Raw genomic sequence first — 25,870 nt, 5'->3', positions numbered from 1 at the left:
TTTGTATAGGTCCTTTACCTCTTTTGTTAGATTTATTCCCAAATATTTGATTTTTTTTGTTTCAATTAAAAAAGGGATTTTTTTTTTTGATTTCTTCTTCTTCAGATTTATTGTTTGTGTATAGGAAGGCTACTGACTTTTGCGTGTTGATTTTGTATCCTGCCAATTTACTGAACTGATTGATGAGTTGAATTAGTTTTTCTGTGGACTTTTTGGGGTTCTCTATGTATATTATCATATCATCTGCAAATAGTGATAGTTTGACTTCTTGTTTTCCTATTTGGATTCCTTGGATGTCTTTCTCTTGTCTTATTGCTCTGGCTAGGACTTCCAGTATTATATTGAAAAGCAGTGGTGAGAGTGGACATCCTTGTCTTGTTCCAGATCTTAATGGAATTGCTTTCAGCTTTTCACCATTGAGAATGATACTGGCTGTTGGCTTGTCATAGATGGCCTTTATGATGTTGAGGTATGTTCCTTGTATCCCAAGAATTTCAAGGGCTTTTATCATGAATGGGTGTTGCACTTTGTCAAAAGCTTTCTCAGCATCTATTGATATTATCATATGGTTTTTATATTTCTTTTTGTTGATGTGTTGGATAACGTTGATTGATTTTCGTATTTTAAACCATCCTTGTGTCCCTGGAATGAATCCTACTTGGTCGTGGTGAATTATCTTATGGATACATTGTTGGATTCTGATAGCTAAAATTTTATTGAGGATTTTTGCATCAGTGTTCATTAGCGAGATTGGCCTGTAGTTTTCCTTTTTTGTGTTGTCCTTGTTCGGTTTTGGTATTAGTGTAATGTTGGCTTCATAGAACGTGTTTGGTATTGCCCCTTCCTTCTCAATTTTTTGGAAGAGTTTGTGAAGGATAGGCACTAATTCGTCTCTGAATGTTTGGTAGAATTCATTTGTAAATCCATCAGGTCCTGGGCTTTTGTTTTTGGGGAGGTTTTTGATTACCATTTCAATTTCGCTAATTGTAATTGGTCTGTTTAGGTGTTCTATTTCTTCTTTATCTAGCTTTGGGTGATTGTAGAGTTGTAGGAATTTGTCCATCTCCTCTAGATTGTTAAACTTGTTTCCATATAACTGTTCATAGTAGTTAGTGATTATTCTTTTCATTTCTGCTGTGTCCGTTGTGATTTCTCCTCTTTCATTGATGATACTGTTTATTTGTGCTTTCTCCCTTTTTCCTTTGTGAGCCTGGCTAGGGGTTTGTCTATTTTATTGATTTTTTAAGAACCAGCTCTTGGTTTCATTGATCTTTTGGATTGTTTTTTTAGTTTCAATTTCATTTATTTCTGCTTTGGTTTATATTATTTCTTTTCTTCTACTGGTTTTGGGGTTTTTTTGTTCTTTTTCTAGATCTTTGAGCTTCAAGATTAGGTTGTTTCTTTGAGTTCTTTCTTGTTTCTTGATGTGAGCTTCTATTGCTATATATTTTCCTCTTATTACTGCTTTTGCTGCATCCCATACATTTAGGATATTGGTGTCCTCCTTGTCGTTCAATTCAAAGAATTTTTTAATTTCTTCTTTGATCTCCTCATTAGTCCAGTGGTCTTCCAGTAGTGTGGTTTTTAATCTCCATGAGGTTGGAAAGTTCCTTGCCTTCTTTTTATGGTTTATTTCTAGTTTGATGCCTTCGTGGTCAGAAAAGATGGTTGGTATGATTTCAATCTTGGTGTATCTGTTGATGTTTGTCTTGTGCCCCAGTATGTGATCGATCCTGGAGAATGATCCGTGTGCGCTTGAGAAAAATGTGTACTCCGTTTTTTTTGGGTTTAGTGTTCTATAGATGTCTGTTAAGCCCAAATGCTCTAGGTCCTTATTTAGAGCTTTAGTTTCTTTACTTATTTTTTGTCTTGTTGATCTATCCATTGTTGATAGTGGTGTGTTGAAGTCTCCCACTACGTATGTGTTTTCTCTGATGTCTGTTTTCAGAGAGGACAACAGTTGTCTGATATATTTTGGTGCTCCTTCGTTTGGTGAGTATATGTTAATGAGTGTTATTTCTTCTTGAAGTATTGTCCCCTTGATCATAATGTAGTGACCATTGGGGTCTCTTTTTATCTTTTTGAGTTTGAAGTCTGTTTTATCTATATAAGTATAGCTGTTCCTGCTTTCTTTTTTGGTCCATTTGCTTGTAGGATTGTTTTCCATCCTTTAACTTTGAGCCTATTTTTATCTTTTGTAGCTAAATGTGTTTCCTGGAGACAGCAAAAGGTTGGGTTTTGTTTCTTAATCCAGGCTGCAACTCTGTGTCTTTTTATTGAAGAGTTTAGTCCATTTACATTTAGAGTTAATATTGATATGTTAGCATCTGTATTTGCCATTGTGTTTGTCTTTCCTTTGATTTTATTTATTTATTCTTTTAATAACTTTTTTTTTTTGGCCTTCTTTCATTGTTATTCGTCCCTCTGAGGTTCTGGCTTTAGGACTTCTTGTAGTATTTTTTGGAGTGGGGGTTTAGTTGTAATGAAATTCTGGAGTTTCTGTTTGTCTGGGAAGGTCCATATTCTTTCTTCAAAGAGGAAGGAGAGCTTTGCGGGATAGAGTATTGACAGAGGTTGCGGGATAGAGTAAAACAGAGGTTGACATCTGTTTTCTTGGAGTCTGTTGACTATGTCCCTCCACTCTCTCCTTGCCCGTAGTGTTTCTTCGGAGAAATCTGATGTCAGCCTGATTGGCTTTCCTTTGAATGTTATCTGTTTCTTCCCTCTTGCCAGCTTCATTATTTTTTCCTTGTCCTGGATTCTTGGGAGCTTTACTATTATGTGTCTTGCTGTATTTTTCCTTTCGTCGTAGAAGTTTGATGTTCTTCTTGCTTCTTGTATATCAATTTTCAGCTCCTTCTTCACATTTGGGAAGTTCTCTTCAATTATCTCTTTGAATATTTTCTGTGTTCCTATATCTCTCTCCTCTCCTTCTGGTATTCCTATAACACTTATATTTCCTTTCCTCATGGAGTCAGATAGTTCCCGAAGTCTTTCTTCGTTCTTTTTCCTTCGTACTTCTCTTTCCTTTTCTGTTTTGGTTCTTTTTATTTCTGTGTCTTCAAGAGTACTTATTCGTTCTTCCATTTCATCTATTCTGCTTTCATTGCTTTTCCCAGAATTCTTTAGTTCTCCCATTAATTCTTTGATCTCCTGCATTTCTTTTACTTCCCTCTTTAGGGACTCAATTTCATTCTTCTGACCATTGTTTTCCCTCTTTAGGGACTCAATTGCATTCTTCTGATCATTGATTATTTTTCCCTTATCATTGTTTTCCTTTATGACTTCTGTCAGTTTTTTAATCACGGCAATTTTAAATTCTCTTTCTGGAAGTCTCAGAAGTTCTTCCAAGTTTCTGTCGTTGCAATCTGGGGGCTGGTTTTCTTTTTGTGGTGTGCTTTTTCCCTGGGGAGTTGCTAGGTTGCGTGTGGTTCTTCTCCTCCCTACTGTCTGTTTTCTAATTTGCCGTATGCGTTGGGACACTGTGTAGTTGGGACTGGCTGGCATCTTGGGTGATCTTCTCTGCTCTCCTCTGGTTCCTCCAGGAGTCATCTGTCAGTTTCAAGCAGTCTTTACTGGAGAAAGGTCCCTGCTCTAAAATGCCGATGTGGGGACACACTCCCCTGTGTGCCTGGTCTGCCCCGGCGGTGGGTTCCTGCTCCCCCTCTGGGCTTGGACTGCAGGCCAGAGGGGGTCTGGCGTGGGCGAACTTCCCCCGCTCACCTCTGGCTCCTGAGGAAGCCTTCTGCAGGTAGTCTTTACTGAAGAAATGTCCCTGTTCTAAGATGGTGATGTGGGACACATTCCCTGCGCGTCCGGTCTCAGGCACACTCTTCTGCGCGCCTGGTATGCCCCGGCTGTGGGTGCTCGCTCCCCCTGTGGGCTCAGACTACTGGTCGGAAGGGGCCCGGCGTGGGCTAACTCCCCAGATGGCCACTGGCTCCTCTAGGTGCCTCTGCTGGCTTCAAGTCACTAGGTGGCGCCAGAGATCTCTCCTGGAGCCCTTGGGGAGCTGATTTTCCACCCCGTGGGACAGGGAATAGAGCGGGAATGGTAGGGTACACCTCAACGGCTTTGGGGTGCTGTGTCTGCCTTGTTTCCCACCGTCATGGGGAACCCACGCCCTGATTTTCATGCCCCGGGTCTCAGTTCCAAAGCCCTCAGTTCCAGGACTCAGGCTGTAGCCCAGTTCAGTGGCGCGGGAATGGCGCCTTTTGAATCCCGCTCCCATGCCTGGGCGCCTGGTTCCTGCTCACTCAGTGAGGGCCTCCGCGCGTCTCCCCGCAAGCCTAGGTCGCAGGCGCAGGGACCTGGGCAGCTGCGATCTGGATCCGTGTCTGCTTTTCAACTGCACTGCTTTTCTGCGCGCGATCCCGATTCCGATCCGCACTTGGTTTTCCAGCGCGCCGCTTTTCCGCGCAATCCTGATACCGATCCGCGCCTGCTTTTCCAGCGCGCCGCTTTTCCGTGCAAGCTTACCGGGTGGCCCGGGGCTGTGTGCTGGTGCTGGTCTCCTCCTGGGCGGGGTCTCTCTTTAATGGCGCCCAGAGCTCACCTCCACGGTGGATCCTGCAGGGTTCTCCACAGCTCCCATTCACGGGGTGTGGTGGCTGAAATAGTTCCTTTCCACTCACAGTCCCGCTTGCTGTGTAGTTTGTTCTTGTTGGTCGTTTTCGTTTGTTGTTTCCCTCCTCTCTGCTGGTGGGAGAGTGCCGCCTCTGTGGGCGGGGGAGGGGAGCAGGGTTCTGCGCTTTCCTCCCTTCTGGTCCTCTTTTATGGCCACTTTCTTCTTCGGGCAGTTTGCTGGCGTCACCCGTTTATCTTCCGTGTCCCGGTTCTCACTGGGACCTGCCGCTTTTCCTCCCTATTAACTTTTTTTAATGGGAGATCTTACTCGCAGTGTCTCCTCGCCGCCATGTTGCTCCGCCCCCCTCCATGGTTGTTTTAATCCCTACAGGCAATGAAGAAATGCCTGATGTGTCTCCTTTTGTTAATTTTAAAATTGAAATTGCTGCTTTTATAGGTCAAAGTGGATGGATAGCCATTTGGTTCATATGATTCAAACTAAGTAAAATGGTTTTGTCCCTCAGCAGTCCCACCCATTGTTCACCGAACCCTGGGCTGTCCACAGGGCTGGTCCCACAGGGCTAGGCTAATGGGCACACAGCTCCCCCTAGCTGTGGCAAGAGAGGTGAGCCCTGGCAACTTGTGCAAACATCTAGCAGAGCTGTGTCTGGCATACTTATGCCCCTCTTTTGGTTTTCCTATTACTTGGTGGTCCAAGATAATGAAAAGAAATATAGACATTCTCAAAACTCTGAAATCACATAGATCAGGCTCTAAAAACATGCTAAAGCTACCTCACAATGAATGTATATAGATTTATATCATAGACTTGCTGCTTTTTGCTCTTATTTAAGCATTTACTTTCCATGTAATTTAACTTAAGCTTGGGTTGCTTTTTTTCATTTTGTCCCAAATGGCTGCTTCCACCAAATTTGGGGCCAATACCCATCCCACTCCCCAACTCCCCTGGAAGTGTCTCAAAGACACTGTGGTAATGAAGGCTGTCGGCATTGGAGGGCACAGACCCCATCCATGCTCCCTTGGAAGAGGAGAGCTGGCACAGGAAGTGTGTGCTCTCAACATGTGCTGTTGGAGCAGAAAGGGAGGAGACCAAGGAGGGGGTGCCACTTGGTGGAGTTTGTGTGAGGGTGCTATCCTGACAAGGGAAGGTGCTTTTGACTGCACAAAGCAAACCTCTCAGAACCAGAGCAAACCTAGTATTTAGTCCAAAGAAGGAACTGGTCCAACTTTCCATTTTCTAGAAGACTCTCCCTGAGAACAACCTATATCAGAGTTACTAAGACCCTATTTTACTAACTTCAGTCTTGCTTTTTTCTTTTGATTGAAAGGAAAGCCCATTTGTAAGGAAAAGTCCACACCAGTCAAGTTTCCTCAACTAAGTCAGAACATTTATGTTTATCCTCTTCCTGGAAAACAAAATCCAACCACTGTTCTTTATTTTCCCATTTCTTCTCTTTTTCTTGACATGAACAGGTTTTCTGTACTTGCTGACACAGATCATGGATTTTACATAAATATATTGGGAGGGAGCAATAATGTGTAAATATATGCTCCAAAAGTTAAAAAATGACCAATTTGGGGTTTTTTACAAGTATGATTTTTTACTTTTCCATCATGGCTATCAAGTCTTCCAACATATAAAAAAATAAAATTAACCAACAGTGTTAGATTAAGTCATCTAGAAGTTGATAGCCCATACTTTCTCACATCAGTTAAAAATAAAACACATTTTACTAATAAGCTTTTGGAGACCTCACATGGTTCTACAACAAACTGGCCTTTGGCTGGGAGAATTGCAAGGGTCCCAGCAGTGCGAAGATCAGAACCAGGAGCTGCTTGCCCATAGTGAGGGCAGCAGAGGGCGCCCTGCACCCACCGCTGCCGCTCAGCTCCCAGGCAGACAGGGCTCAGATGCCCACAAATGGCAAGGCTCTTCGGGAGCTCTCTGGTGTTCTGACCACAGAAATAAAGCCATGTACACAGTGGTAACCTCAAATACATATCCATCTTTCCTAGCAACATGATTCCCAAGAAATACCTATCCACACAATTCCGCAGGGAAGGCAGAGGGGAAGAGAGTCAACAACATACCGTCAGAGTACAGCCTCCCTCCACAGCACGCTTGCCATGCACCTACCTAGCTCCTTTTAAGTCCCTCAGGGGAGAAGGAGGTTGGTTGGCACAGGCATTTGCTTTAGGGTACTGAAGGCGGTCCACTGGAAGGGCAACTTGAAGCTGCCTCATGCTGAGTACATGTGGGCGGGGAAACCTGGGGTGGAGGGACCCAAAGTTCCTTGTGTTCCATCAAAAATCCCTTCTCCTGCCACATCACACATACTAATAGCCACAGAAGACCCTGGTCTCTTCCAATAAGACCAAGAAAATGCTAAATAGCATTAGTCAGATGGATACTGATAAAGGGTAGGGGAGCAAAAGGGCCAAGCATGACCAGGATATGGTAAGGTCTTTCTATTCTTTATTGTCCTGCTCATCCCCTGGCTCACATCCAGCCAATGGCTGTACAAACAAAGGAAAGAAAATATTGCTGGGCTGGGGGAACTGTTCCCAAGGCAGAGCGTCCCAGACTCTGATCACACAAGTTCCCTGTGGGTTCCCAACACTTTAACCAGTGCTGGTGGGAAGTATTCTCTTACTCTGTCGATGTCTCATTGTAGCAGTCAGGAGACACCTCTGGGATGGTGGGTGCTAGGACTCTGTTGAGGTCAAGAGTTGGGCATCACCAGTATCTGGGCTCTGATCATTCTTTGTCATGGGGGCTGCCCTGTGTGTCACAGGATGTTTACAGCATCCCTGTAGCATCCCCCTCTGAACTGTAACAACCCAAAAAACATCTCAACATTGTCAAATGTCCCCTAGAGTGCAAAATTGCACCGGGTTGGGGGGCATGAGTGTAAATTAATCATACTCTTCCACTATTGTATTAATGGAACTAGCACTACTTAAAAGGAGGTAGGGGAGAGAAATGGCTATTAGGAGGGAAGAAGCCTGACAGGATGGACATTCTTGGGAAGACAGGGGGACCAGGAGGACCTTCGATGGGGAGAGAAGTAGCCCCACATGTGAATATGTAGCCTCAACACAAGGTCATGGATTTGTGTCAGTATTCCCCCTCATGCCCTCTCTTTCCCTTTTGGACTATAAACTAGACTGACAGTCCTTGTCATGACTGGACTTTATAGTCTGGGCCTGACTTGTCTCTGTTCACATGTCAGAATTAATGGTGAGTCCATTCATCAGAGTCCATTGCTAGGCTGTGCAAATTTACACTCTCACTTCATCCAGGAGGAAAATCCAAGTAGTAAGCAGCAGCACCTAGTACTGGGTCATTCAAAAAAACCAAAAGTGCATAATATTGGCTTAAAAAAGTAGAAAAAGTGCATAAAATTGGACTAAAACCCTTTCTTGTGTGCAAGCTGCTTCACTACAACCCCAGAACTATGATCTAAATCTGAGGGGGGAAAACCCTCAGCATTTATTAACAAATTTAGCTACAGACCGTGATGAGACCTCTCTGGACATGATCACTAGCTATTGATTGTCTTCACTTGCCATGCAGAGTGTCACCCTGAAGGAATCCTTTAAAGTCACTTAATTACCATCTCAGAAAGGAAGACCCTATGTCCAGCAGCCCCTGGAGCAGGGCAAACTGCTGCCCTCTGAAGAGGGCATCACCACAAACCCACTTCCAAATGAAACACATTCCAAGTAAAAATACTCATATTTTTGTATTTTACCTTTGTAAACTGCCTTCCTGCTGTGTCTTTTTGCCGGTGGGTGCCCATCTACTCACCTGACAATGGTGGTGCTTAGGTAACAATGGATGGGGCAATGACAGTAAGGGTAGCAGGGTCTGCACTGAGGAGTGTAGGAAGGAGGCCCCTTACCCATTCAAGGGGAGCTGGAGTGGAAAAGAGATGCCTCCAAGGCAAGAAAGGGGTGGGTGGGGATCCAGGCAAGGCAATGGGTAGGCAGCCTGAGCCTTCTATGTGCAGCAACTTTAAGCACTTTGTGGTTTGGAGAAGAAAGCGTAAGATGGAGAACTTAGGTAAATTCATGGCAGGGGCTTTGTAGAAACTAGAATGCTGCCTGCTGATGCTGAGTGATAATTTTATCTAGTTTTAGGGGTCAACACTCAAAATCCTTAGATTAAAGTTTAGGCAAAGCAGTGATCATAGATTCTTCTGTGGTTCTCAGACTGCTAATGTGACAAGATTTTTCTCCCTGTCCTCCCCAACAAATTAGGAGAATTACATGTATTTTGTGTTCAGAACTTCAGAGGAATTAGTTCCCTCCTTCAGGTAACACGTCTGTCCTATACCTAGTGGAGAATCTCAGACAACAGGGCACCAATGAGTGCCCTGTTCAATGAGTGTGGACAGGGCACCAAACTGCTGAGGTGACAACAACCCCTTGAGGGGTTCTAGATATTCTAGTATGTCTGAGCCAAAGTGGCCTGACATGGAGGCTGCCCTGCTTTGAGACCCTTGCCAGCACTGGCCCCACCTTTGGAGCCAGGACAGAATCCTATGCAGAACCTGGCACACACTTACCGACTGCAGAACGTCCTCTTGTCTCCTGCTCTGACTCGGGCGGTTGATGAAAGACCGTGTGGAGACTTTGTAGTGATTCAGAAGGCAGACTATGACCACGACCATCACCGTGACCACCACAACAATGATGATGATCTGGGCAAACTCCAGCTCCGCTGTGATAAAAGAGGAAAGGTCTTAGCCACATGCCCCTGTTCTAAAGATACTCATCATCTCAAGGTGCTCACTCCACTCTTACAATCCCAGGTACTGAAGACATTTTGCCTGCCTCTTGTTCTCACAAGGACTTCGTCAGGGAGATGATTTTTCCCCAGGTCTGCTGTCCAAGATCACTGCTAGACTCGATAGTCTATACTATTTGCTGGAAGGGAGATCCAGGCATGGGGCTCTATCCAATAGACCTCTGATCCTCAGCCTTTTTTGGTGCTCAGACAAACCTTGCTTGTGCTGCAATTTTATAATGAGAAGGGTTTTGGGGAAAAGTATTGCATTGGTTCAAAGAGAACTCTAGAGATGTTGTGCTGTAACGGCTCCATTTCTTACATGGAACTCAACACCCTGCCCAGTGGTCATTCCAGAGGCTGGCTGCAGCTTGGCTACCCCTACCCACCAAGAAGACAGTTCTCAAGTGCTTCAGTGTCTTGGGAGTAAAGCTCAGTGCTCTCCCCTGCCTATACTCCCTTTATGCCAGATAGCATCCTCCATATCCCTTAGTAAAGTCTAACAAAATTAAGGCAGTTTTTCCCAGTGCAATTTCTGTAGGAAAGTTAAATCCATCTTTCTTGTTGAGTCAGGTTTCCCAAAGTACATCATCACACCATGTACACAGTCATAAATTCCCTTTCAGGTTAAATCAAGCCCTGGAAATGATAATTTTTTTCTTTCCACAGGAATAACTTCATTGCTTTATGAATATGAAAAGGGAGGAAAGTGGTGATTAGAGTGAGGAATCCTATACAAAGTCTTCATGGGCCAATTTCTTAACATGGAGAATGTTTTTCTACGTCATCTTTTTGTAAATATGGAAAGAAATGCAGATAACTTTATATCACAGCAATTAAATTATATTTTCAAAACTTGGGCCTCCCTGGTGGTGCAGGGGGTTGAGCACAGCACTGTGAAGCTATCTTCAGCCACTGTAGCACGAGTTTGATCCCCATCCAGCCAGGGAGCTACCCACATGGTGTAGCAGTGTATCTCGCTCACTGCTCCCCTCAGCAGTGTATTTCAGTGGATCTACTCCTCACTCTGTCTCTGGCGAGTCCTGTCATCCCCCGCACCTCTGGCCTGCACCCAAGTTCTTGTATGCATAAATAAATAAATCTTTAAAAAATTATATTTTCATAACTCTATGCACTTTGGGGTATGTTTATATTTCATTTAAAAAATATTATTAAAAGTGTTTAAGAATATCTGCAGATTTTTTTCTATTATTTTATTTTGAGAATATAATCTGATTTTTATTCCAGAGTATCATGAATTATGAAAACTGACTACCTGTTAGTCATAGAATTATTACCATATATGGATCTCACAAACCCTGAAAAGCAGCCTGCAAGAAGACCCACAGTCACAAGGCTCTATCCAGCAGCCAGCAACCCCAAGCCCCCAAGCAGAAGGGGATGCATAATAAGCACCACTCAAAGCAGCATGGCCCTGAAGGCAAAGAATAAGGAAAAGGAAAAACTTCTACAAATGACAACATGAGTCCTCAGGGAAACACTACATCACAGAAAGAGAACAAATCTTCAGAATACAACTTTAAATACAGGTTTCTCCTATCAGATACAGAATTTAAATTTGCCATTATAAGGAAATTTGAAGAACACAGAGAAAACACTGAAAATGAGATCAAAGATATGCAGGAAAATTCAGAAAAGACAAACAAATATCCTGAAAAATGGAAACAAGAACAGAAGTTTGAAAAGGACAAGAAAACAGAATTGTAGGATGTAAAAAGATCAGTAGTAGAGTTGAAAAATACTACATAAAGCTATGAAAGTAGAATAAACCAAATAGAAGAGCAAATCAGTGAACTTGAAGATGCAAATACACAAATAGGTAAGGTAGAAGAAGAAAAAAAGAAATGAAGCAAAGAAAAATGAATAAACACTTCAAGAACTGTCCAACTCCATGAGGAAAGGTAACATAAAAAAATGGTCTCCCAAAGGGGATGAAAGAGAGGAACAGAATACTTATTTAAATAATAATGGAAAACTTCCTGAACCCAGGGAAAGAAAGTAATATACAAATCCAGGAAGATGAAAGAACCCCTGGGTATAAAAACAAAATGAGACACATACCTAGACATATAGTAGTAAAACTTCCAAGAGGTCAAGCAAAGGAAGAACACTAAAGTTGGCAAGGGAGGAGAAATAGATAACCTACAAAGGAATCCTGATTAGGTTAACACTGAACTTCTCTCAATAAACACCATGGGCAAGGAAAGAATGGAACAAAGTGATAGAAAAGCTTAGAGATAAAAATTTCAGCCAAGAATGCTCTATTCTGCAAGGCTCAACATGAGCTATGATGAAGAAATAAAAGACTTCTCCTTCAATTTAAAAACTGAAGGAGTTTTCAAACAATATAACTCCTCTCCAATACATATTTAAAAAGAGAGTAATATCCACAAAGAACAGAACAAGGAAATAGGACCACAAGATTAAAGACTCTCATTTATCAACAATCACTCTAGATGTAAATGGACTAAACCAACCAACTAAAAGATATGATATCTCCTTGGATTAGGAAAGAGAATTAAACCTTTTGCTATCTCCATGAGATACACACCTCTAGGCTCCAAAGATAAACACAGACTTAAAATAAAGGATTGGAAAGCAATTCAACAAGTGAATGAAATCCAAAGAAAGGTGGAGACAGCCATAAACTTGTATCAGACAAAATAGACTCCAGTTAAATAAGGTAACAAGAGACAGGGATCAATACTATATAGTGATTAAGGGAGCAATACCACAGGAAGACATAACACTTATTGTAAACTCACCAGATGAAGGAACACCAAAATATATTAGGCAATTACTATCAATTCTGAAAACAAACATTTGGAAAATACATTTGTGGTAGAAGCCTTCACATCCAACACTCACCAATGGACACATCAATGAGACAGAGAATGAATAGTGACACAATATACTTAAACAAACAATTAGATCACATGGGCCTAACAGACATCTGTAGATTTAAAAAAAAAAAGCAGAATATATAATTTTCTCAAGCATACCTGGATATTCTACAGGATTGGTCACATATTGAATCACAAGACAAGTATCAATAAAGTCATGAAGACTGATAATATACCAAGTATCTTCTCTGACTATAAATATATCACATTAGAACTCCACTAAAAAAGAGAGCAGGGAAAATATCTAATATGTGGTGACTGAAAGATACATTACTGAAAGACTACTGGGTTAATAAAGAAATAAAAGAAGAAAAAATGCCTTAAGACAAATGACAATAACCTTCTAGAATTTATGGAACACAGCGAAAGCACTACCAAGAGGGAATATATATGCCCATATCAAGAAACAAAAAAAGAACTCAAGTAAATAATTTTAACTCTCTACCTGAGGGACTAGAAAAAGAACAAACAAAACCAAAGCCAGCAGGAAAAAGGTAATAATAAAAATCAGAGCAGAGATAAATGAGATAGAAATTAAAAGACAGTCAAAAACATTAATGAAATAAAAAACTGGTTCTTTGAAAATATAGGCAAAATTGCCAAAACTGTAGCTAGGCTCACTAAGAAAAAAGGGAGAAAACAACTAGAAAACTAAATAGCATCACAAATGAAAGAGAAGATGTTACAATAGACACTGCAAAAATGCAGAGGATAATGAGTCTACCATGAATGTTCATATGCTAACAAGTTCAATAATCTAGAAGAGATGGGCAAATTCTTAGAATTATACAATCACCAAAACCTGAACAGGGAAAAAACAGAGAATCTGAATAAACCAATAATGAGCAAGGAAATTGAAACAGTAATTAAAACTCTCCCAAAAAACAAAAGTCCAAGGCCACATGATTTTGCAAGTGAATTCCACCCAACTTCTAAAGATGAACTAAATATGTATCCTGATCAAACTCTTCCAAAAAATTAAGGACGAAGGAATACCTCTAAACACATTTTATAAGGCCAACATTACCCTAATACCAAAACAAAACAATGACAACACCCAAAAAAGAAATTTATAGATTAATTTCCCTAAAGAACACAGATGCAAAACTCCTCAATAATCGCAGGGACACAAGGATGTTTCAACATCTGAAAATCAGTCCACATAATTTAATAAATCAACAAAAAGAAAGATATGGTAATATCAATACATGCCAAAAAAGCATTTCGTAAGACTCAACATCCATTTATGATGAAAACCCTAAAAAATCCTGGGGATAAAAGGGACATATATTAATATAATAAAAGCCATATATTACAAACCTACATCTAGCATCATTCTCAATGGTGAAAAACTGAATGCCTTTCTACTGAAACCCAGTACAAGAGTAGGATGTCCATTCTCAACACTACTACTCAACATAATATTAGAAATCCTAGTTAGAGCAACTAAGCAAGAGAAAGATATAAAAAGGAATCCAAATTGGAAAAGAAGTAAAGCTATGATTATTAGCAGACAACATGATAACATATATAGAGAACCCTAACTCTTTTGAAAAATTAGTTAAAACAATAAATCAGTTCATCAAAGTGACATTACAAAATCAATACACAAAATCAGTTGCCTTCCTATATGAAAATGCTGGAGTGGTAGGTGAGCTATGGTGACCACCTGAGGGGGGCGATGCTGTATTTCCAGAATACTAGAAGAGGATGAAATTAAGAAAATGATCCTATCTACAATCATACCACACACACACTAACACAAAATACCTAGGAATAAACCTAACAGAGGTTGTGAAAGACCTAAACAAAGAAAACCATAACACATTGTTAAAATAATAGAGGAAGACACAAAGGATATTTGCTGCTCATGGACTGGAAGAATAAATATAGTCAAAATGGCCACCCTATCAATCCTATCAATATAGATTGAATGCACTGAAACAATATAGATTCAATGCATTCCCAATAAAAATCTCAATGACATTCTTCAAAAAAAAAAATGGAACAAACATTACTGAAATTCACTAGCAGCAATGAAAATAAAAGAAATTATAAACAATTTGGACTATATCAAACTAAAAAGCTTCTGCACAGCAAATCAAACTATAACTAAAACAAAGAGGCACCCTACTGAGTGGGCAAAAATATTTGCATACCATACATCTGACAAGGGACTGATACTGAATATCTACAAAGAACTCATACAGGGCTTCCCTGGTGGCACAGGTGGTTGAGTGCAGCGCTGTGAAACTGTCTGCAACCTCTGCAGTGCTGGTTCGATCTCCACTGGTGGCCACAGAGCAACCCACATGGCGTGGCAGACCTCTCCTGTCTCACCAGCTGCTCCCCTCAGCAGTGTATTTTGGTCATTCTGCCTGTTCTGTTTCCCACTCTGTCTCTGGTGAATCCTCTCACTCTCCCACGCATCTGGCCTGTACCCTGGTTCTTGTATAAATAAAATAAATCTTTAAAAAAAAAAAGAACTCATACAATTCAACAAAAAGAAAACCAATAACCCAATTAAAAAAAATGGGCAGAAGAGCTACAGATCATCAGTCAACAGGCACATGAAAGACAAATACAGATGGTGTCACTTGTGTGTGGAATATAGTGAAACCAAACAAAGGGTCAGACAAAGAAAAACTTAAAAACCAACACTTTAACGCTGGTCATAGAACTGAGGGAGTCAAAGTGGGAGTGTGTGTGGTTGGGGGGTTGACAACAGTATGGGAAGATAGCATACGTACTGTGGTTGAAGACATAGGTGCTGAAGTGGTAGGTGAGCTACGGTAACCACACCTGAGGGGGGAGATGCTGTATTTCCAAAATACTAAGGATGATGTAAACCAATGTTATTTCAATTAAAATAAAAAAAAATTCCATATTAGAGAGTAAAAAAAAAATCTCAAGGAGTAGAGACATTTCAGATAATTTGCTCTTTTTTTTAAATCTGAGGTTCCCCCCCCCCAAAGGTTTATTTATTTATTTATTTATACAAGCACTGGGTACAGTCAGAGCACGGGAAGGTGAGAGAATTCACCAGAGCCAGAGCGGGGAGCAGAGGAGGCAGAAGGACCGAAGTACACTGCTGAGGGGAGCAGCGGGCGGCAGGAGAGGTCTGTGCGCCGTGTGGGACCCTCCTAAGGGGGCCGGGAGCAGCCGGGGATCGAACTGGCGCTGCAGAGGCCATGGGCAGCTTCGCAACCCAGCGCTCAACCGCTGCACCACTGGGGAGACCCTTAAATCTGAGTTTTTGACACGTGTATATGATGTGTGTGGAGATATATATATGTACATGTATATACATACATACATACTAATCAAAATTTTATTACAAAAATGAAGCCTTCTTAAGAATTTAAACAGTATAGAAGAAAATAGTGTATTATGTATAAGTTTCAGTTGGTAGGCCTGGAGCACTTCCTGACCCCTACCAGCCCCAAACAATCCTGGAAAAAGGAGGCCATAGTTCATGCAGGTGTATCTCTATATTTGCCCATTGAATAAGAGTTTTTGTCTTCTTAGTGAATGAAATTATTGCATAAATATATTGTTCTACTTTTCATTTCACTAAAACATCATAGACCTCTTTAAAGAATGCATTATTTACAGTGGTTATCTGCTTTAGAGTATGGATACACTGGAGCTTACATTATCCAGGTGATTGATTTCAGGTAGTTTGTTTATCTTTTCTATTTTCTAATATAACCAAGATCGTATGTGCATGTGGATGCATGTGTGGGAGTGTCTATGTTTATGCTGACCCACATTTGTAAGCATTCCTATAGAAAATTGAAATTGAAATTTCTGGGTCCAGGACATATCCTTTTAAATGCTAATAGCTACTGAGAATTTACCTTATGAATGGCTCATTCTCATTAATATTGGGCACTCAACTTTTTCATTCCTATCAGTTCAATGGAGGAGAAAAAGTATCTTGTTTTAACTTAAATTTCCTCAATTGTTTTAGGTCTTTCCTATGGTTTGGTAATAATTTTCTTTTTTTTTTTTTCATTTTTTATAGAGGCATGCTTTATTTATTTATTTATTTGTTTGTTTGTTTTGTTTATACATGCACTGGGTACAGTCAGAAGCGCGGGAGGGTGAGAGAATTCACCAGAGCCAGAGCGGGGAGCAGAGCAGGCAGAAGGACCGAAGTACACTGCTGAGGGGAGCAGTGGGCGGCAGGAGAGGTCTGCGCGCCATGTGGGACCCTCCTCCAGTGGCCGGGGAGCAGCCGGGGATTGAACCGGTGCCGCAGAGGCTGTGGGCAGCTTCGCAACCCAGCGCTCAACCGCTGCGCCACCGGGGAGGCCCAATAATTTTCTTTTTGATAATTATATTAATTCATTAGTACATTTGTAATTTTCTCACTTACTTGCAAGCAGTTTTTACATATAATGGCTACAAATCTTTTCTGTTACATGTGTTGTAAATATTTTCTCCTAGCTTGTCAGTTCTTTAAACTTTCTTGTGAGAGTCTCTATAGAAGACAGAAATTTTATGCCATCAGATGCTAAAACTAGTCAATGAAAACAGATGACTGAATTTTTCAAACATTTAGCTATTGGAAAATAGAAAGGATTCACTCTTTGGAACTACAAATACATTCCTAAGAGTGGTTCAGAGGGTTCTGAGAGTAAAAATTATAGTAAGCAGATAAGAGTGCTCTTGGGGCAAAGCATGATGATTTCCAGACCCCAATTCCTGTGCTACCAATTAACCTTTCCCTTGAAATAAGGGGGTTGCAATTGTATAGGGAATATAAAAATGAAATAAAAAAAAGTCACTCTAAGGCTGACAATGGGGCATGAGCAGTGACAGTGATGATGGTGATGATGGCATCTTTCTATTTTTATAGAAAATCTTCAAGAAATGCCAAGTTGGGCAGTAGAGTATTACAGAAAAAGAAGAAATTGTATGAGGTCTGTTGGTCTATTCCTTGATTCAATGAAGATTTGAACAGATTCATATTAAAGGCATGAAAATATGTACTATTTTTAAAGAACTCTCATGAAGTGTGGTTCTAACACCTTAGGTTCCCAATAGAACATTCATTTCTACTTGTGAAATACCATCCTCCATTTGGTCTTTCCTCCAGTAATATATCATTCTTCATAGAAACCCTATTTTCTAAACATTTGTTATTTTTAAGTTTCAGACATATGATTTAAACCCTTACAGACTTTATAATAGGGGGCAAGGGTTAAAGTCTAGGCCTATATATCAAGTCAAGTAAACACCTCGATGGCATTCAGAAAAGTTCCTATGCAGACTATTAGGATGTCACTGAAAGGGCTGAAGGCTGTTCACAAAACTCTGACATCACCTGAGTGGTTCATCTCCTCCCATAACCAGTGGCTGCACCTCCACCTCATGCCCTCAGTGCTATAATCTGCTGGGGCCACTGGAAACCACAGGCTCACCCTGTAGGCATCCTCTAACCTGAGTTGCTCCATTGGTTCAAGGGCAGTGAACTCAAGGCTGCATTTCCATGTTCTCTGTCCTCCTGAGCAGATATGGAAAATGTATGGGGACTATAATCAAGATGAAAATGCATACATTGTGCAAAAATGAAAAATGATATAAAAATGTATAAAATAAAATTAAAGAATCACATTGAAATAAAGTAAAAAAAAAAAGAAAATGATAGCCTTGCGGTATCTTACTCTTAATTTACTGCTCAGGGATACTTTTAAGGTGTTGAATATTCTTTAAAGACTGGTAAATTCTTTCCCAATCCTACAGAGGCCAAGAAGTGGGGGTTAAAATGGGTAGGGGTAGGAGATGGAATCTACATAGGCTGTAATTGCTTCAAGTTTTTGAACTGTTAGCATAAAAATACTCTTGGAGACATCACTGGTTGAATGAAAATTCACACTCCTTAAACACTATGTCAAGAGGGAAAATTCAGTGTGTGATACAAGAATGATTGCACAGCTTTATATTCAAAATACTAACCGGTAAGAGTTGTAAAAATTATGTATTTTGGATATTTTTCCCTTGGGGCGTATCGACTATTTCAAAATACCCTACAAAAAGTAGAGCAACAGAAGGAAAGAATCACCCCACAGAAATACCTAGATTTGGTATCACCTCCTGCTTTATCTTTCATTAAAAGCTCTTTGATGGTGGTCACTAGTTGGGGTGAGGGAGGCCCCTTCTGTGAATCTGAACCCTGTTAGTGCTCATTTTCTGCTTTGTTGATATAGTTCTAGAACAATGTCTTATTCTTCTATAGTATCCACAGCAGGTAGTACATGCCTGGCACAAAGTCAGTGTTCGTTTAGATAAATTGATGAAGAAATCCCTCTAAGGAGTTCCAATTGCCTAAAGAGTTTTAAATAGTGTTTAGAGTTTTACTAGAGAGTTTCATAATCTGTAACAATTATTTAACAATTATAACTGTAAGGCAGTGAGAACCATTGGTGGAAAAAAGAACTTCATGGTTACTGTAAGTTACCTTTATTCAGAATCCTATTCACATTCATATATTTACATACAACTTTTTTTTTTTTAATTTATAGAGGCATGTTTTATTTATTTATTTGTTTGTTTGTTTGTTTTTGTTTTATACATGCACTGGGTACAGTCAGAAGCGCGGGAGGGTGAGAGAATTCACAAGAGCCAGAGCGGGGAGCAGAGCAGGCAGAAGGACCAAAGTACACTGCTGAGGGGAGCAGCGGGCGGCAGGAGAGGTCTGCGCGCCATGTGGGACCCTCCTCCGGTGGCCGGGGAGCAGCCGGGATCGAACCGGCGCCGCAGAGGTCGCCGGCAGCTTCGCAACCCAGCGCTCAACCGCTGCGCCACCGGGGAGGCCCTACATACAACTTTTTGCATGAAAATAAAAATGGGAGATGATATCTATGATCTATGGGAGGAGAAGTAAAAGCAGAGAGCAGTCAGGACCCTCTGAGGATAAGAACCCCCAAACCCCGTTCCGCCCCCAGGGCACGCATGCTGACCTGAGTCCAAAGTCAGGTGCCTTTGATGGTACTGGTGGGCGAGACAATTAGATTGATTACGGTATCCCTATAGGTAAACACCATGAGTTCATGCAGCTAGAGTGACATCTTCTTAGTTTATCAAGGTCTAAGCCCAATACAACTTTTCACCATGCATTTTAGAACCCAGAGTTTCATGATCTTTTCAGAAAGAAAATTTAGCTAAATATAATCTGATCAAGGATGATTGAGCAGATTTTCTGGAAATACAACAGAGGAATAAGACCAATTACAAACCTTGAAAAAGTGTCTCCTTCTGCCATACTCTGTGGAAATACATATACATAAAACCATAAATCCCTTTACTGGATTCATTTAAAATCCACCTCACCCCACATTATTCCTTTAGGAAAGTGTATCAGAAAACAAATACAGCTGCACAAGTCTTATTCACAAGTTAAAAGCAGTGGTTTCAGAGTACTTCAAATTTGGCTGTCAGTCTGTCCATCTGTCTCACTTTGGTAACTCTCTCTGTATCCCTCGCAGTCACAGCTTTTCTTCCTAATGTCTACTCTTACTGCACTGGTGAGAACCAATAAACTACCCACATCCTGAGAAATACTTCTTTTCTTTAGGATGCTATTTTCAGTGACTTAATGGTGAAAAAATAGTACTCATGAGTTTAATAACAAGAGAATTTGGGGGGGAGGCTTTAGCTTCATGTATATTTGAGTCTTTGGAAAAATAAATCTTAAAGCAACAAACTTGTGTATTTATATAACATCTCCAACAGAAACAGACTGAAGATGAGAAGATGAAAAAGCCTAAAGTATATCTTCCTATAGAGGCCTCAGACCCTCCCTCCCAGGTAGACATAAATTCCTTCAGAGTTTTTAGTCTCAACTGTGCCCCCAAACAAAACTCTAAGAACAACCACAACAAACCTCAGAGAGCAGGCATCGCCCACTGCTGGGCTTCGGAAGTGTACCTTTTCTCAAGAACAGGTCTTTAAATGGGGCCTCCGTCAGTGTGCTGTTGCTTAGGTGCTCACGGAACATAATCAAATCCTCGGCAAGGGGAGTCCAGCCGTGACACAGTTCGCCCCCCTTCCCTGGTTCAAAGCATCCCTTTAGGTTCCACGATCTCCTCTCCAAGCAGCTCACAGCTGCGGCTACAGCCAGTGTAGAGTGTGACAGAAACTCCCACCGCCCCCTTACTATCTTCCCCCGTTCCCTCCCTCCCTCTCTCCTGTATCAGGGGGGCCCAACCCAGGTGCTAGACTCAAATGTGTGGTTCTGACCACAGATGCACAGACTTTGGCTCCCAATTACCAACTACTATCCACAGAAATCAGCAGCTCCCTGGCAGGACGCTGGTGGTGTCACAGAGCAGATACTATGTCCAAGTTCTTAAATTCTGTGAACAGCTGAACGCCTGGTGTCGTATATATGGCAATATACTGCCACGTTCGTTTACTCTGCATTTCTTGTGCTTGCCCTCCCAAGGGGCACAGGCAAACGGAATGCAGCAAGATCCATCACCTTGTTCTACCACATTCAGTAATCTTTTTAACAGGCAAATATCAAACCAGACAAGACAGAAAGGGGGAATCTGCAAATCTTACCACAGTATTCTTCCCTTGATTTCCACTGGAAGCTTTCAGAGTTGACGGAGAGAGAGCTTACCAGGCAGCTCCAGCAGGCAGGAGCGCTTAGCTGCTCCTGCTTTTCTACAGAGGGTCAGCTTCGAGAGAGTGTCCGGTTTGGAGTGCCCACAGCATCCGTCATGCCAGGAGCCAGGCAACTGGGTTGTCCTCTGGGCTCTCCTCTCCCCAAAATCTTTAACTGATGGGAGCAGCTCCCACAGTTCTTGCAGCTAAGCTCTGTTCTGGCAATTGGTAAACTCATAACCGCAGCAGGAAATACTCACACTTTCCTCCCTCCCACTCTCCCTCCCTGACAGCTCTTCCCCTTTCTCTCTCTCACCTCTTCTCTCTTCCTCTCTTCCTCTCCCCTCACCTCTTTCGTTATTATTTCTCAATGCTAAATAGCGCAAATATACCACAGAGACTCCTGAAAAGTAGGACTCAAGATCTTACTGTGCAGGTTTATTTTGCAAGGTTCAGAAATGAAAAAAGATTTCTTAGGTAATAAGATAAGGTAATTCAAAGGCAGAGACATCTCTCAGGAGGGAGCTTTTTCCTGTTTAATTTTGTGCAAACACAGTCTCTTTCTCCCCTGAGGTCTAAACAGTTTGTTTGGAATGTATGTAAGATATCTCCAGTGCATTCCAACGCCCTGGGGCTATGTAAAGAGACTTAAGATCAGGCTGCCTCAGTGCTTTTCAGAAAAAATCACTGCGTGGCCACAGTGAGAGGGGCAATGTGTAATGATAATCTTGCAAATAACCTGCCCCATGCACTGCTCTGTACCCAGAATAGCCGTTGTTTTCCCTTATTTAGGGTAAACAGCAATGACACATGGGCCATAATAATAGTTTTGGCTGTAGGAGGAGTTGTCAAAGCAAAACTAAATGCTGTTGGTTACTACCAGCATTAGCAAGGAGTACAGTTACATCAGCAGCCAGGCCCCACGCATCACCTGGGGCCAACAGCAGTGTCTGGGCTTGATGTCATCATTACCTCATGCTCTAATTATTGGCAGTGGGGTCAGGAAAGGAAGAAAAGAATTGCCAAGAATTTTCAGAGATTTCATGTGGAGAAAAGAAACAGGAATTTTCAGCAAGAAAATTAGCAGTTGTGTGCGTTAGCAAGTGCTAATCAAGGCAACATTTTTTTTTTTCTTCCAGTAATTCCCCAAATGTAACTCTCCCCTTTTGTTTTATACTTTCCTCTGATTTTTTCTCAGATTCGCAGGGCTTGGTGTAGAGGGCGATTCTCAGGTGACTGGGTGGGCTGGAGCACAACCATATGCACTGGTGTCTCCCAGAGGAGAGTGGTTTCAGAAAGCAGTAGTTAGACTCCCTCTCCTGCTAGCCAGCAGGTCTTCAGCTCTGTCTCTGCAGCCCTGGCAGGGTGCTTGCCATCTGGGGAGGGCACTTTCTAGTCAGTTTATTCAGGATGACAGGATCCTCTGAAATCAAATCCTTAAAGAATATTTACAAGATTGCATATGATTGTCATGTAAGTCTGTTTTTGAAAATCAGGGATTTAAATTCTTTTTAAAAAAAAGATTTATTTATTTATTTATACAAGCACTGGGTACAGTCAGAGGGCAGGAGGGTGAGAGAATTCACCAGAGCCAGAGCAGGGAGCAGAGCAGGCAAAAGGACCGAAGTACACTGCTGAGGGGAGCAGTGGGCCGCAGGAGAAGTCTGGCGCCATGTGGGACTCTCCTCCGGTGGCCAGGGAGCAGCCGGGAATTGAACCAGTGCTGCTTCGCAACCCAGCGCTCAACCCCTGTGCCACCGGGGAGGAAAATCAGGGATTTAGTTAACATTGTGAGACCTAAAAGTCTGTTCTGTCATTTGTTAATACTTTCACTTTGAAATAGTTGCATATAATATACTCTTGGGCTTTGCCATTACTTAAAATGCATATTTAATGTACAAAAAAAAAATCACTATTTTTAATTTTTCATGGTTGCAGGGCATTCTACTCCACCTGTTGTGTGGCCAACTTTTATCACAAGTGACCCAAATAATCTCCTTGCTCATTCTGTTTATTCATTCTCACTGCTTAATCTCTTTAAAAATCACTTCAAAAACCTTTGACTTTACAGATGACAATTATTTTTAAAACACTGCCCACATCTTGCACAGGCACATCTGCTGTGCGTTCCTGGAGTGTGTGCTATGCTCCTGGTCCACAAGAGTGTCTGCCACAGCCCCTGACTTGTCTGGCGTGTGCTCTCAGGCTGCCTGGCTGACAGGGCAATGTCACCACTCTTCAGCACTCACTGAAGGGTTGTTGAGGCTCAGCCACCAGGTGGTGGTCTTAACTTTGAGCTTATTTCCTTTTAAGTACCATCTTGGTTTGAGGAGGATGCTTCAGGAAGAAAGAACAGGGGTCAGATGGTGGCCCAAGAGTTCATACACTGAAGACTTCTCATTGTAGTTGACCCTGATGGTATGCGGAATTCTGGGGCTTTTCTTTTCATTTATTTCAGAGAAAATGGCATCACACACAGCAGAAAGATGTGGGAAGAGACCTGTCTACTGAACAGAACAGAAAGTGGATAAAACATTTGCATTCAAGAGCTTTTTTTTTTTTCCATGTCAGTAATTATGCATACTCAAAATGAGTGTTCTAATGAGCTGATTTTACTAACAGGGATTTTGTGTAGTAATAAAATATCTCAAAGGTGTACAAAATTTTTCTGTCTATAGCATAAGGCTTGGAAATGGTGCAAGGCAGGGTGGTCCAAAACAGATATCTTTTTAAATTTTTAAAATTTTTTTTATTTTTTACATCATTGTTCACTTTTTAATTTATTTATTTATTTATTTTTAAAAAAGATTTGTTTATTTATTTATACAAGCACTGGGTACAGTCAGAAGCGCGGGAGGGTGAGAGAATTCACCAGAGCCAGAGCGGGGAGCAGAGCAGGCAGAAGGACTGAAGTGCACTGCTGAGGGGAGGAGCGGGAGGCAGGAGAGGTCTGCGCGCCATGGGGGACCCTCCCCTGGTGGCCGTGGAGCAGCCGGGGATCGAACCGGTGTGCAGAGGCTGCGGGCAGCTTCACAACCCAGCGCTCAACCACTGCACCACTGGGGAGGTCCCATTGTTCATTTTTAAACAATATTTGCTTCCTCCCACCCCCTCAGGTGTAGTCCCCATAGAGTTTCACCAATGCACCCATGTACCATCACCTCAGTCCCCCGTGTTCCTCCCTCCCTACCTCTGATCCCGCTCCCTCCTCCTCCCCTGCAGTATGTCTCTGCTTTATAATTACAAGACAGATATCTTACAAGGGTCTGTTGAGAGCAGCAAGCTCATGGAGGGTCTCTGCCTTCACAAACTCCCTCTATCAATATCTTCAAAGTTTCCTCTTTAAATGCTTCAGTTCATTAATTCACTTGACAAATACTTAACAAAGTAGTTAAAGTTCCTAGGAGGAAATACACTGGACCATCAATGTAACTCAATGCATTCACTGCAGAGTTGAACTGGTCATAGGCTCCATGTGTAGGTAGTTGTTTATTAAGGAACTGAGCAACAAGGATGGCTTCTAATCAAGATTTGAATATGACAAGCTAAGGCCATTGGGAGTGTCAATGACATGAAAGGCCATAAGAGACCACAGGACAGGGATTTTAGCTCAGGGTTACTCAGAGTTCATAAACTTAAGAAACAATCTCCTGGTGCTCTGCTATACCAGAATGTCTTTCTATCACATATAACTTGGGTTATCTTTTAGCCTGGGCCAAACCTTGATTTGATCACCATGGGCTTTTCTATCTGTCCTGCCTCTTCCTCCACATGCACATGTCCTCAAAAGGTATCTCACTCATAACACACATTTTCACAGGTAAAGGCCACTTGGAGAGTTGGGAATATTTTTACCATGGTTACCCTGAAGAAAACCAGCATTTGTAAGACTATTAAAACTGCCTAGACATTGTAGGCAGTTTTAAGCATTTTAATCTTCATACCAAACCTTTGAGGTACATTTTTTTTTTTTATCCCACTTTACAGAGGAGGGAGCTGAGGCTCAGAGAGCGTGAACATTTTGTCAGAGGTAGGATTGTTACCAGAACCCAGCCACCTCAGTGGCAGGGGTCTGCAGCAGCAGTGGTGTTCTCTCACCCTGCTGCTCCACCACAAGTCAGTTAAGGCAGTTGCTCCTCAGAGCCCAACAACTGCCCTTTTGTCAGTTGTGGCAGTTGCTTCTCAGAGCCCTTCTATGCAGCTGAGTACTCCCTGTATTGTAGAATGGACCAATCAGATGTAAACTATGAGCTGATTGGTGCTAAATGGTCTAGTCAGCCACAGGATTGAAGATGGTCCAATCAGACTTGTGGACGGGGCACCCTGAAAGAGGATATAAGCCAAGATTGGAGGGACAGACTGTTCTAGCTGCTGAAGATTGAAAGAAGATGGTTCCAGCCTGCACAAGAAAGAGGGACAGATAGTTCCATTCTCTGAAGAAAAAGGGACAGATGGATCCAGCCTCCGAAGGAAGAAGAAAGAAGGGGAAGACTTCCTGTTCCCCAAAGAAAGAAGAAAAGAAGCATCCAGCAGCGACCTCTGAGGAAGGAAGAGAGCCAAAGACCTATGCAGAGATGGCCTCTGGTCCTGTCTCTCCAAACAGGCCCTCGGCCTGGTATCTCAAAGAGCTGTTTGTTGTTGGTGTAGCCCAATAACTCACAAAGAGCTGTTAACATTTGGTGTCTCTGACACTGCGTTTGGGGGACCAGCAATGACCATCACTACTGGCCAGTGCTGTCCAGTACTCCTGGTAACTGGTGGCGACCATCACTGACACTAATCTGGGTGAGATAGCCAGCCACTTGTGGCTACAGTAAGCTCTTTGTAAAATAAACCCCATGGTTGTTCCTGGAGCTTGAGATCTCTTGCCATTGTGCAACACAGGTGAGAAACCACAAACAGTGGCCCATCCTCTTCTTGGGCACTGTCTTTCATTTGGTTATAGCCCATA

General features: G+C 41.9%; 1 protein-coding gene across 3 annotated transcripts in view; it reads right to left on the bottom strand.

The window, feature by feature from the left end:
- LOC311187966 (low-density lipoprotein receptor class A domain-containing protein 4-like) overlaps window positions 1-20,308 on the bottom strand; it is a gene marked incomplete at both ends in the record, with an annotated part of 57,990 nt that extends 37,682 nt beyond the window's left edge. For 2 of the 3 annotated variants that reach the window (XM_084259744.1, XM_084259745.1), the window contains 2 exons: window positions 9,159-9,313; window positions 20,239-20,308. In XM_084259744.1, coding sequence (XP_084115870.1) covers window positions 9,159-9,313; window positions 20,239-20,308 — 225 coding nt within the window. Of the gene's footprint in view, window positions 1-9,152; window positions 9,314-20,238 lie in introns of those variants that run through there. The other variant, XM_084259746.1, reaches the window with a different exon arrangement.
- Window positions 20,309-25,870: the final 5,562 nt, after the last annotated feature.

This window comes from Talpa europaea, assembly GCF_964194135.1.
Source record: "Talpa europaea genome assembly, contig: HAP1_SCAFFOLD_86, whole genome shotgun sequence".
Lineage (NCBI taxonomy): Eukaryota > Metazoa > Chordata > Mammalia > Eulipotyphla > Talpidae > Talpa > Talpa europaea.
The sequence above is the reverse complement of the archived record's forward strand: the minus strand, read 5'-3'. Positions and strand labels throughout refer to the sequence as shown.